The sequence below is a fragment of the Piliocolobus tephrosceles genome, chromosome 21 (assembly GCF_002776525.5).
Source record: "Piliocolobus tephrosceles isolate RC106 chromosome 21, ASM277652v3, whole genome shotgun sequence".
NCBI classification, from domain to species: Eukaryota; Metazoa; Chordata; class Mammalia; order Primates; family Cercopithecidae; genus Piliocolobus; species Piliocolobus tephrosceles.
Genome location: NC_045454.1, coordinates 24,756,090 through 24,769,768, shown reverse-complemented (window position 1 = coordinate 24,769,768; position 13,679 = coordinate 24,756,090). Strand labels below are relative to the sequence as shown.

At 39.0% G+C, this 13,679-nt stretch overlaps 1 protein-coding gene across 6 annotated transcripts in view; it reads left to right on the top strand.

Moving 5' to 3' along the window:
• The window catches only part of DPY19L3 (dpy-19 like C-mannosyltransferase 3), an 80,044-nt gene that overhangs the window by 42,825 nt on the left and 23,540 nt on the right, over positions 1-13,679 (top strand). For 5 of the 6 annotated variants that reach the window (XR_002735114.1, XM_023229042.1, XM_023229043.2 and 2 more), the window contains exons 9-12: positions 4,297-4,428; positions 6,100-6,201; positions 9,273-9,346; positions 9,524-9,682. Coding sequence is in view for 5 of the 6 variants with exons in the window: in XM_023229042.1 (XP_023084810.1) it covers positions 4,297-4,428; positions 6,100-6,201; positions 9,273-9,346; positions 9,524-9,682 (467 nt within the window). In the remaining variant the exon portion in view is untranslated. The remainder of the gene's footprint in view (positions 1-4,296; positions 4,429-6,099; positions 6,202-9,272; positions 9,347-9,523; positions 9,683-13,679) is intronic. The other variant, XM_023229047.1, reaches the window with a different exon arrangement.

Genomic DNA, 13,679 nt, shown 5'->3' with positions numbered 1-13,679 from the left:
CCCAGAATAGCTAAAACAATCTTCAAAAAGAAGAGTAAAGTTGGAAGACTCACACTTTCCAATTACAAAACTTACTACAAAGCTATAGTAATCAGGACAGTGTGATACTGGCAGAAGGATTGACATACACCCAAGGAATAGAATTGAGAGAGATAACCCTCACTAGAAATGGTCAGTTGATTTTCAACAAGGGTTTGAAGATAATTAAATGGAAAATTAATGGCCTTTTCAACAAATGGTGCAGGAATAACTGATATCAACATGCAAAAGAATGAAGTTGAGCCCCTTCCTCTCACTGTACACACTAACTCAAAGCGAATCACAGACCTAAGTGTAAGAGCTAAAACCAAAACTTTTAGAAGAAAACATAGTAATAACTCTCTGTGACCTTGGAGTAGCACAGACCTTCTTACATACAACACCAAAAGCACAAGTGACTTTTACAAAAGCAGATTAGTTGGACTTCATCAAAATTAAAACTGTTGTACTCAAAAGTGTAGTATTAAGAAAGTAAAAAGACAGCCCATAGAACAAGAGAGAACATTTGTAATCATATATCTGATCAGGAATTCCACAATGTATGAAGAACTCTTACAACTCTTTCAGTGATAAAATAGCAAAGGATTTGGGTAGATATTTCTCCAAGTAAGATACATAAATGTCCAATAAACACATGAAAAGATGCTCAACATCATTAGCTATCAGAGAAATGCAAATCAGAACCACAAGCAGATACCACTTTACACCCACTTGGATGGCTAAAATTAAAAAACAGAGACAGATGTCACAGATGTGGAGAAATTAGAACTCTCATACGTTGATGATGATGGGATTATAAAATGGTGTAGTCACTTTGAAAACCAGCGTTTCCTCAGCGTTCCCTGATTTTAAATATAGAGCTACCATATGATTTAGCAATCCCACTCCTAGATACATACCAAGAGAAATGAAAACATAACCGTGCAGAAATGTTTGCATATGAATGTTCATAGCAGTGTGATTCATAGCTACAAAGTGGAAACCACCCGAATGCCCATATCCCTTCCATAAACAATGTAGTCTGGCCATGCAATAAATAGTGTTCAGCAATAAAAAAGAATGTGGATACATGGTGCAACCTGGATGAAACTTGAGAATACCGTGCTAAGTAAGAGAAGATAGCCAAAAAAGACTGCACTTTATTCTATTTCTGTGAAATGTCCGGAATTTGCAAATCTGTAGAGGACAGTGCATCAGTGGTTGCTGGGGCTGGGGGGTAGGGGATGATGGCGAGTGATGGGTAGTGGATATGAGTTTCTTTTGAAGTGATGAGAATGTCATAAAATTAGACTGAGTTGATAGTTGCACAATTCTGTGAATATACCAAAAATCATGAAGTGTACACTTTAAATGGGTGAATTGGATGATATATGAATTATATCAACTAATAAAACTGCTAATAAGGAAAAACTCTTCCTTCTCTAACCAGTAATTGTACTCAGGAATCTATCCCTAAGGAAATGTTTTTATTCATCCATTCCTCCAATGTTTATTAAGTGCCACTCTTCTAGTGGGTATTCTTTAAGGTGCTGGGGATACAGCAGTGAACAAAATACATAACTAATCAGAATTCGATTAGAAATTCTGAGAATCAGATCTGAAAAAAATTTTTAAAGGGATGTTCACAATGTTAATAAAAAGCCAGAAACACCTAAATGGTCCAGTGGCAAACAAATTATGGCATATGGTGGAATGTTACATAACCATTTAAAATTTAAGTTTTCACAGAATGGTCACTGATGTGAGAAAAGGATATGGTAGGATGTGAAGGATGTAAAATCCTGTACATGAAATACTATATACTGCTATGAAATCAATATTATTTCTTTAGGTAATGGTGCTGGGTTTTGACTCAAGAGCCCACCTGTCGATTGCTATTTCTTGTTTGTGTTTTTCTTTTTTTTTTTTGAGACGGAGTCTCGCTCTGTCACCAAGGCTGGAGTGCTGTGGCCAGATCTCAGCTCACTGCAAGCTCCGCCTCCCGAATTCACGCCATTCTCCTGCCTCAGACTCCCGGGTAGCTGGGACTACAGGCGCCGCCACCTCGCCCGGCTAGTTTTTTGTAGTTTTTAGTAGAGACGGGGTTTCACCGTGTTAGCCAGGATGGTCTCAATCTCCTGACCTCGTGATCCGCCCGTCTCGGCCTCCCAAAGTGCTGGGATTACAGGCCTGAGCCACCGCGCCCGGCCTCTTGTTTGTGTTTTTCTGAAGTGTCTAACTCTCCTAGAGTAAGATACATTATCTTCATGATCCTAAAGATCATCAGCATCCATTTCCCTGGGTTCCCACTGACACTAAGCAAAGCGCTGAACTGCTGCAAGCCTCACTTTTCAATGCTTCTATCAATAGGTTTTTTTCCCTTGAGTTTAAGAAAACAAAACCATGGAGAAAATCAGATTTGCTGCTGAATAAAACTGGTATTTTTCACATGTCAGTATGAGTATGGCATTGTCTAATTTGAAAGAGAAGAAGAAAACTAACAAAATAAGTGTCCACTCTTTGTTAGGAACTGCCTTTTTTTCTTTGTGGCATGTTTCGTGTATTCAAGTTAGTTGTGTTTTGCTGCTTTTAGTATCAACCTGTCAACAATTTTCATTACATCGAGAGTTAATCCTTAGCGCTCATTATGTGCCAGGCATTTCCTCCCCATCCGTCCATCCCCCTCTTTTTTTTAGAGACCAGGTCTTGCTCTGTTACCCCGGCTGGAGTGCAGTGGAGCAATCATAGCTTACTGCAGCCTCAACCTCTTGGACTCAAGTGATCCTCCTGCCTCAGCTTCCTGACCAGCTGGGACTTTTGCACCACCATACCTGGTTAGTTTTTTTTATTTTTGTAGAGACACAGTCTCGCTGTGTTTCCCAGGCTGGTCTTGAACTCCCGGGTTCAAGCGATCCTCCTGTCTCAACTTCCCAAGATGTTGGGATTACAGGCATTAGCCACCGTGCTTGGCCACCAGGCATTTTCATACATTACCACATCTGGTTCTTGTCAGACCTTACATCAACTCTGTGAGGAAGGTGTCATCGTCTCTGGTTCACGGATGAACCATTTAGGTCACACAGCTGGTTTGCACCAGAATCAGAACTGCAGTACCGTGCTGTTGGTGCTGGAGCTGATGTCATTGCCCACTATACTGTGCTGCCTGCTGTGAAGCTGTGAGGTCAGAGAAAACAAGGTCATGCAGCAGGAGGGGTTTGTGGTCTAATCAGGGGATCTGGGCACACACTAACACAGACAAAGCAAGGAATGAAACAGTCCTGAAGTATAGAGTATGGAAAGCTAGGAAAGAACAGAGCACAGTAAAGTACTTATTGTTGGCCATAAACAGTAACTGAAATAGTTGAAAAGAAAACTGAAGATTACAAATGGCCTTTGCCAATTCCCATGAATAAATAAATTTATGTTGTTGTTTACATCCTCTACTTCATATATCCCTCTTTACTTCCCTTTTAATTAATGTTAGAAGATTTGTTATTAAAAGGTAAATAAACAGTTGGTATATATATGATTTAGTTTCCTTTTTTAGATTGTGTTTCTTTTTTTTTTTTTTCTTGTGATGGAGTCTCGCTCTGTTGCCCAGGCTGGAGTGTAGTGGCGCATTCTCGGCTCACTGCAACCTCTGTCTCGCAGGTTCAAGCGATTCTTCCGTCTCGGCCTCCCAAGTAGCTGGGATCACAGGCACGAGCCACCACACCCGGCTTTTTTTTTGAGACAGAGTCTCGCTCTATCCCCCAGTGTGGAGTGCAGTGGCGCAATCTCAGCTCACTGCAAGCTCTGCCTCCTGGGTTCATGCCATCCTCCTGCCTCAGCTTCCTGAGTAGCTGGGACTACAGGCACCCGCCACCACGCCTGACTGATTTTTTGTATTTTTTAGTAGAGACGGGGTTTCACTTCTTAGCCAGGATGGTCTTGATCTCCTGACCTTGTGATCTGCCCGCCTCGGCCTCCCAAAGTGCTGGGATTACAAGCGTGAGCCACCGCACCAGGCCCTTTTTTTTTTTTTTTTTTTTTTTGTATTTTTAATAGAGATGGGGTTTCACTATGTTGGCCAGAGTGGTCTTGAGCTCCTGATCTCCTTGAGCACCTGGGATTACAGGTGTGAGCCACCGCGCCCGGCCTAGATTGTGTTTCTTGAAGCTGTGTGTGTTTTCTGCATTATTTGTAAGCTGAGGTTGTATCCAACTCATGACCAACATGGCGACATGCGGTGATCTCTTGGTAAAATGTTTGTACTCATCTAATCTTTGGTTCTTGCAGGCGACGTGGCTGTATGGAATACAGATAACAAGTTTACTCCTGGTCTGCATTCTTCAGTTTTTTAATTCCATGATTCTTGGATCGCTGCTCATCAGTTTTAACCTTTCAGTATTCATTGCAAGAAAACTTCAGGTAGGACTTTTTTTGTCCTTTATCGAAGTAAACTTTTTTTTAATTGTGTGGCTTATTGAACCTTATTTTCATACAGCGTACAAAGGGAAATTTACGACCTGATTTCGCAGTAAAAAGCGCAAGTGGCATTGTGTGCTTTTTCATGTGCATGTGGTGGCATTTCTATTTCAAGCTTTCTGAGGTCATCTTTTTGTTTTGACAGTTACTTCTTAGAGAATTGGAACCTTACCTTCAATGTGGGGATCGGCTAAAGGTGCTTAGTTGAATGCCACTGATTTAAAGTTGAAGTAAAAGAGAAAAGTTTTTAATTTTCCTGAGTGTGAACTCAGGAGCGAGAAGAGTCTCCTGCTTATGTTGGGAGCGTGTTCATCACAGTCTTTCACGTTGGTGGATACCCTGTTGTCATTTGATGTAGTAAAGCTACTCTTTTCCCCATCCTTCCGTACCATACTAGTTATTTTTAGGTGAACCAAAATTAACTCTGTTTTGAGAATTTTGAAAATCCAAATAAATAGCTTTAGAAACAGAACATTTCCTAGAGTATTGTCAAATCATGTTTGAAAACAATGACTTGCTCTTTTAGCTTTATTTATATAATTAAATTTCTTGTATTTACATAAGATATGAGTCATTTGTTTTTGCTTAAAATTAAAACATCTTGTTTCACATATACTAGAAACATTTCTGTGTCAAGAAGCCATTGTTTTCCACTTTGAGAAAAAGAAATCATTTTTCTTATTAGTCTTTTGAGTGAGAATTGTTATGGACAAAGGCTTTTAGTTGTCAAAACAGCAGTTCACAGTCATCCTTTTAACCTTAATTATAAATAAATATTACTCGTATTTGAACTGTTAAGATATTATTATATTTAACAATGTATAAAATTATCTGATGATTATAAGAAAACTATTACATGTCAAAAGGCACAATGTACTTCTTTTTACACCTATAGGTCTTTTATGTAACTGAGTTGTAACTATGTCTGTGATGTGGGAATTAATGGATAAAAGATGTAACAGGGCCGGGCAAGGTGGCTCATGCCTGTAATCCCAGCACTTTGGGAGGCCGAAGTGGGCAGATCACGAGATCAGGAGATCAAGACCATCCTGGCTAACATGGTGAAACCCCGTCTCTACTAAAAATACAAAACATTAGCTGGACGTTGTGGCGGGTGCCTGTAGTCCCAGCTACTCGGGAGGCTGAGGCAGGAGAATGGCGTGAACCCAGGAAGGGGAGCTTGCAGTGAGCTGAGATCGCTCTGCTGCCCTCCAGCCTGGGCAACAGAGTGAGACTCCGTCTCAAAAGAAAAAGAGAAAAAAAAAAAAAGATGTAACAGTTTGTTCGGTCAGCGTATCCTGAATACCTTCCAAATGGCAGACCCCGATCGTCCAGTTGCTAAGGTCTTAAAAAATAATTAGGAAAAAAAAAAAAGACTAGGACACATTTCCTCATCTTATGAAGCTCATTATTAAGTGACTCATTTATTACTAGAAAATCACAGATACTAAGACAGTGTAACCCCATGAAAATTAGTAGGTTGTATTTTCCACGTGTATTTTCCCTTTATGTTGTATGAGCCAGTGTTTTTAAATCCTTAAGTAAGCTTATCTTCAGTGTTTATGAAGTTATTTTAAAACTGAAGAATTAAAACATAACTCTTTTAATTTCTAGAAAAATCTGAAAACTGGAAGCTTCCTTAATAGGCTTGGGAAACTTTTGTTGCATTTATTTATGGTTTTATGTTTGACACTTTTTCTCAACAACATAATTAAGGTAAGTTAATAAAATGACATATTTAATGTATTTTTAATTAACTTACAGCATTGGAGATAATTTTTGAAACTTTCTTTTTCATTTTTAATAGACTAATTTTTTTAGAGACTGGGTCTTGCCATTTCCCAGGCTGTTCTTGAACATTTGGTCTCAAATGACCCTCCCACCTTAGCCTCCCAGGTTGCTAGGACTACAGGTGCCACCACACCTGGCTTCTTTGAAACTTTGAATTTTAAATAAATTCTTGCTTTATAAAGTGTATTACTGTGACGTGACTGGAGAGTTACCAGTTTTACTTCAAACAGGCTCAGTTTTAACTTTGTCTTAGTAACAACAATTATTTTATTGATTTTAGTCATTCATTTCTATGTACTCTTATGTCCCACCTTGAACTTACTCACCTTTTGTTATGAAACTTTTAAAAGCTTAAAAAGCATTAAACAAATATGTCCCTAAATTTAAAATTTTTATTTTTAGTACCATAATATACACATAACTTTTACTGTGATACTTAAAAAAAAAAGACATGATTTTTATTGAGTTCAGTTAATAAGTAAGCTGGCCTTACTATCTATCTACTTTCTGCTAGAAAGAAGAGTTAAGCTCATTTTTCCCAACATTTAATGGACTTATATGTAACATGCCTAACAGAACAACTGATTTAGTAACATAGGCATCCATTGGTTTTATGTCCAGTAGGTGCTTTGCTAAGATTTTTACATTGCCCCAGGGGCTCTGCTTCGTTTAACATACTTTTTAAATGTTTTTATTAGCTTTTTAATTTTTTTTCAGGGTAGGCTTTATTGAAGGCATAGTTCTTGGACCTTGATATCCCATTTGTTTTTATGCTAGAGCAAAACTACATTGATTTCTTCAGATAATTTTACCTGTCCTAGAAGGTTGGTCTCAGGATAGGAGGCATCTGTAAAACAAGCTCCTTTTCCACAAGAGAACTGTGGTCCTTGTTCACGTCTGTTGACTATCAAAGAAAAAAAGAGTCTTCACTCAGCCAGTCACTATGTCACTATGTTCTTTTTTTTGTTTTGTTTTGTTTTTTTGGACAGGGTCTCTCACCCAGACTGGAATGCACTGGTGTGGTCACGGCTCACTGCAGCCTCGATCTCCTGGGCTTGGGTGATCCTCCCACCTCAGCCTCTTGAGTAGCTGGGACTATAGATGCATATCACCACGCTAATTTTTGTATTTTTTGTAGAGACAAGGTTTTGCTGTGTTGCCCAGGCTGGTCTTAAACTCCTAGGCTCAAGCAGTCCACCTGCCTTGGCCTCCCAAAGGATTATAGGCGTGAGCCACCATGCCCGGCTGTCAGTATATTCTTAAACTCCATATAGTCCAGTACTTGTCAATAATTTATTTTTAAATTTCTACTTTTGTTTCTGTTTTTGTGTTTTTGAGACGGGATCTCGCGGTGCCACCCAGACTGGAGTACAGTGGCACTATCTTGGTTCACGGCAGTCTTGACCTCCTGGGCTCAAGCAGTCATTCCACTTCAGCCTGAGTAGCTGGGACTACAGGTGTGTGCCACCACACCTGGCTAATTTTCACAATTTTTGTACAGATGGGATCTTGCCATGTTGCCCAGGCCAGTCTCAAACACCTGGGCTCAAGGTATCCCCCCACTTCAGCCTCCCACAGTGCTCGGATTACAGACACGAGCCGCTGCACTCAGCCAAAAGCTTTTTTTTGAGTTGATGAATACCCCATTTATCCTGGTGGGATTATTACACACTATATGCTTGTATCAGAATATCTCATATATTCCATAAATGCATACATCTACTATGTGCCCACAAAAATTAAAAATTAAAAAGCTTATTCAAAGCCAGGTATGGTGGCTTATGCCTGTAATTCCAGCATTTTGGGAAGCTAAGGTGGGAGGATCGCCTGAGGCTAGCTAGGAGTTCAAAACCATCCTGGGAAACATAGCAAAACCTAAACTCTGCTAAAAATTTTTTTTTCAAAAACTTATTTGAGTGGAACTGCTAGCATTTCTGGAAAAGTGGCCGAAAGATACACAATTCTTCCATTGGCCCACTGTACATATTCAGTGACCTGTTCTTGGATTAAATCAGTAAAGAGCTGCATCCCTGGACCACCATTTTTTGAACCCCCAAAAGAATAACATCTGTTGAATTGCATTTGATGTCTTGCCAGTGACCTACAAAAAGAGGAAGTAGAGAAAATTTTCCTTGAAAGTCCTTGCTGTTTTTGCTATACCCATGGGAAAAATTTATTTTGAGTCGCAGTTCTAGGACTCTTAGGATCTCTTCTGAGCAACTGTTTTGTTTTACTCTTATAAACCTGTGAGTAACATAAATATATTGACCTACCTCTTTGCATTTGCTGCTGGAATGCAAAAGACCAGATTTGTGGCTCATCTCTAATGAATATATTGTGTGTACTGAACTCAGTTGTGGCTTCATCTTTTTTCCCTAACTTCATTTTTCTTCGAATAGAATTTCTTCACCATTTGTGTTATTATATATGGATTTTTAAGCCACAAATTTAAAATAGAATTATATGAGTTAAAATTGTAATCACTAATGATGAACACTCATATTTGTCTGTCCACCCCTTGAGGGTTACAACTGTCTTGAATTGTCTTTGAGTGAATAAGTCTTGGATCGATTATATCCACAGACCAAAAGCCCCAAAGCCAGACAGGCCTTGTGGGTGGTGTATCTATTTGAGGTTTCAGATCATCGTCTTGTCAGTTTTCTGGTCTGAAAACTTACGCTCACTATGCCTCAGCCTTCTCCCTCTCCCTGAAACCAAAAAATCTCATCTTTTACCTATTTTGCATATTTAACTTATGTATAAGATGTTTTTTGAATAAAGGATTATGCTAAAATGGGGAGTGGGGATTGGAAGGAGTTTGGAAGTCCCTGCTTTGGAATTCCTCAGTTCTGCGAACTACTGTGAACATTTACTGATTTTATACACCCACATGCTCCTATGAAATTGGACACTGAATATATAAATTCAATGGGGAATTATCAGGAAACTATGCCTAAAGGACTAATAGCAATTTTTGTTTTCTCTTTCCTCGATAGAAAATTCTTAACCTGAAGTCAGATGAACACATATTTAAATTTCTGAAGGCAAAATTTGGGCTTGGAGCAACAAGGTATAACTGAATTGAAAATCTGTGTTTGCTATTTTCTGTTGAATCAGCAGGGACTTTAAAACTTAAGTTGTCATTATGCCTTCACCTATTAATTACAGACTCCCTTTGAGGAAAGATGTAATGTCATTTCTTTGTCTTGTATTGAATTTAATACTTTGCTTTCCATTTATTCCCTAGGGATTTTGATGCAAATCTCTATCTGTGTGAAGAAGCTTTTGGCCTCCTGCCTTTTAATACATTTGGAAGGCTTTCAGACACTCTGCTTTTTTATGCTTACGTATTCGTTCTGTCCATCACAGTGACTGTAGCATTCGTTGTTGCCTTTCACAATCTCAGGTATGGTATATTTCAGAAATCTAATGCTCTCCTATTAATGAACTTGTTCCATGTTGCAGAAAAATTGCAAAGTTGAGAGTCAGAATATTAGACACAGAACAGAGTAATAGTATTCATCTTAAAGGGGGAACATACCTCTTTTACAGTGGACTACACTCCCAGTAGTTAAGAGACAACAGAGTAACGATCAGATTGCATACGGTCTGGGCCTAAGTCTTGGCCTGCACACTTGGGGACAAAGTGATCCTTGAGTCAGTTACATAACCTTTCGATATGTCCATTTCCTTATCTTTAGAGTGGGAAGACTAAGAGTACTTACACTACAGGGTATTTGAGAAATAAGTAAGTCAGAACAACATAAAGCACTTAAAATAGTGTCTGGTGCCTAGACTTTGGCAGGTACAAGCCATCATGAACTGGTTTCATTATCACTGTTGACTCATAAGCCTCTGTTGTGTTTCCATCATTAGCATCCTGTGTTTTTCTCCCTTCCACCTGTAGCTGCTTTTTTGTATTCCTCTTGAAATGTAAGAGTTAATTATTGCTCATTTGTTTTCTAGCATCTTGCTTCAGGGCTGATAATATTGGAGTGGACCATAATTATTAGTATCTACTGAAAGTTTTGAGTAATAACTGCCAGTTTTAAAATACTTAGCATGTCTACTAATCTACTGAAAGAAAAAAATCAAGAGTATAAAGCCTTTTTAAAAACTTGTAAGAATATCTACCCATCAAGCTGCTGGGGGCGGTTTGCATTGACTGTTTGTGTTAAACTGAAAGAAAATTAAGTGTAAGAAGTTGAAGCTACTGTCATTTGTGAAAACTTAATGAAGCTCAGGAGGAAGCCCTTTTTCTGTAGTTACCTTGCCAATTAAGATGCTGGTGAACTGTGATTCACAGCCATGAGAGAGCTGTCATTAAAATGAGTCCAGAGCAGTTGAGAGGTTTTATGATTATTAAGAATGAAGCAACATTGAACCATGAAAATATTTCATTGACCATAAACTATTTTACTATCTTTCAGAAGTGTTCTTTTTTATACCTAACCCAAGATAAAATTTAGCCCTGTGAAAATAGATGGAAATTATTCTGGACAATGTGATTTAATATTATTCCAGACATACCAAGTGTCGACAGGACTCTAGACTGCATACAAAGCAGGAAGTTCAGTGGGCCTGAAGTATCTTTGTGAAAATATCTGCCATGCCCTGTGTGAATCTATGAGCCATCTCTGGAGGCTGATTTGGTATATGATCATAGATAAAAGATTTTAGAGCATCTTCATCTACCAGATAGGGATATTAGGATTTTATTAGAGGAAAAGCACTACATTAAAGTAATTAAAGAATCGTAGTACAGTCATGTGTCACTTAACAAGGGGGATATGTTCTGAGAAATGCATATTAGGTGATTTTATCATTGTGCGAATATCATAGAGTGTACTTACACAAACATAGATAATATGGCCTACTACACACCTAGGCTATGTGTTATAACCTACTGCATCTAGGCTACAAACCTGGACAGCAAGTTACTATGTTAAATACTGTAGGCAATTGTAACACAATGGTAAGTATTTGTGTAACTAAATGTATCTGAACATAGAACAGGTACAGTAAAAATACAAAGGCCAGGTATGGTGGCTCACACCTATAATCCCAGTGCTTTGGGAGACTGAGAAGGATTGCTTAAGGCCAGGAGTTCTAGACCAGCCTGGGCAACATAGCAAGACCCCATCTCTACAAAAAAAAGAAAAGAAAAGAAAAGAAAAATTAGCCAGGCATGATGTGTGCAAACTGTAGTGCTAACAAGTCAGGAGGCTGAGGCGGGAGGATCACTTCAGCCCAGGCATTTGAGGTTTCAGTGAACTATAATTGCACCATTGCACTCTAGCCTGGGTAATAGGGGGAGACCCTATCTCTATTTAAAAAAAATACTATATAAAAGATTAAAAATTATATACCTATATAGGGCAGCTATCATAAATGGAGCTTGCAGGACTGGAAGTTTCTCTGTGTGAGCCTGTGAGTGAATGTGAAGGCCTAGGATGTTACCATACACTATTGTAGACTTTATAAACACTGTGCACTTAGGCTACAGTAAATCTATTTAAGAAACAAAGTGACTGTGCTATGACATTATGATGGCTATGATGTCACTAGGCAATAGGAATTTTTCAGCTCCATTATCATCTTACGAGTCCACTGTGGTAAGTGTCATCTGTTGTTGGCCAAAATGTTGTTATGTGGCACGTGACTATGTCCAAATGTGAATTAACTTTTAAATAAGGGCCTTTTGTCAGTGCCAAGTTTTTAAAGTATTGCTACCTTTTTAGTACTAAGAAGGATGATACTATGACTTGTTTTGTTTTGTTTTTGAGATGCTTTCACTCTTGCCTGGGCTGGAGTGCAGTGGTGCAATCTTAGCTCACTGCAACCTCTCTCTTCTGGGTTCAGGCAATTCTCCTGCCTCAGCCTCCTAAGTAGCTGGAATTATAGGCACACACAACCACCTCTAGCTAATTTTTGCATTTTTAATAGAAACGGGGTTTCACCATGTTAGCCAGGCTGGTGGTGAACTCCTGACCTCAAGTGATCTGCCTGCCTCAGCCTCCCAAAGTGTTGGGGTGACAGGCATGAGCCCCTGTACCCTGCCGGATACTGTAACTTTTATGCAGCACGTCTGCATTAGTGTGAGGGGTACATCTGAAAGGGGCACAGTGTTCTGTGTTCATGGAATTAATCAGAGATTTCCAGTTTGGCTGGGTTATTGAGGAGGTGCTGAGGACTTCTCTTAGGTATCTAAAGAGGATAAGAGCAGATACTCTCTTTGTCTGTTTTATTTTTATTTACTTTTCACACCTTGCCCTGTTTATGGATATTCTCCTTGTTTGGAGTATCCTTTTTGTACCAATAGAGAAACCAGTGTTTGGGTTGTAATATTTCCTTTAAGATTCCAGTGGTGAATTACCAATGGTGAGAACAGCCTTAGAATATCCTTTTAATTTTCCTGTGTATCTATGGATAGGGAAAAAAGGATTTCTGGGAAATAAAGAAGGTCAAGTCTTTAGTTACATAGAGAAGCATCACAGGTGCCCAGTTCTATTGGGTATGTATGAAGTGATCAGTAGACCTTCATGAAAGTTTCATCTTTAACTAGTAACCTTTACTGTTGTTTTCTTTTTCCCTCGACAACAAATTGTGCAACATCTAAAAACTGATCAGTCTTAACATCACTGAAGTGGAGACAGCCAGGCAATGTGTGCTTCCCAGTGTAATGCAATGTGGAGTAGAGCTGTCCCGCTTTCTGTGGGAATGTTTTAAGTCCCTCAGTGGATGCCTGAAACTTTGGATAGTTTCAGACCCTCTCTATACTATGTTTTTTTCCCATACATACATCCCTGTGATATAGTTTCATTTATAAATTAACCATGGTAAGGGATTAACAATAATCATAAAATACAACAATCAATAGCAACATGCCAGCATCACTTCTCTTGTACTTTGGGGTCTTAATTAAGTAAAATAAGGGCTGCTTGAACACAAACAATACAGGGATATTTAAATGTATCTTACTTTATTAGTAGTTTAGTAGCTGAATGTATCTGCTTGTCTGTCTCGGGTGGGTGGGTAGAGTATACAGCGTGGAAACACAGGAGCAAGGGATGATGATCTATGTCTCAGGTGGGACAGACAAGGATAGAGAGATTTCATCATGCAATAATGTGTAATTCAGCACTATGAATAGTTTATTTCTGGAATTTTCCATTTAATATTTTCGAACAGCAGTTTCCTCAGTAACAAACCACTGAAAGTGAATCCACAGATGAGAGGGGACTACTGTGCATCATAACCCCGTGAAGTGTTCTTGCCAAAACACTGAACTTGTGTCTAATAAACCTCTAGATCTAATTACGAGTTTACAAGAAGCATGAAGTGTATAACCACCCCTGTGAGCCACGCCTGGGAGACGGGAACAGCGTCAGGACGTATGTTCC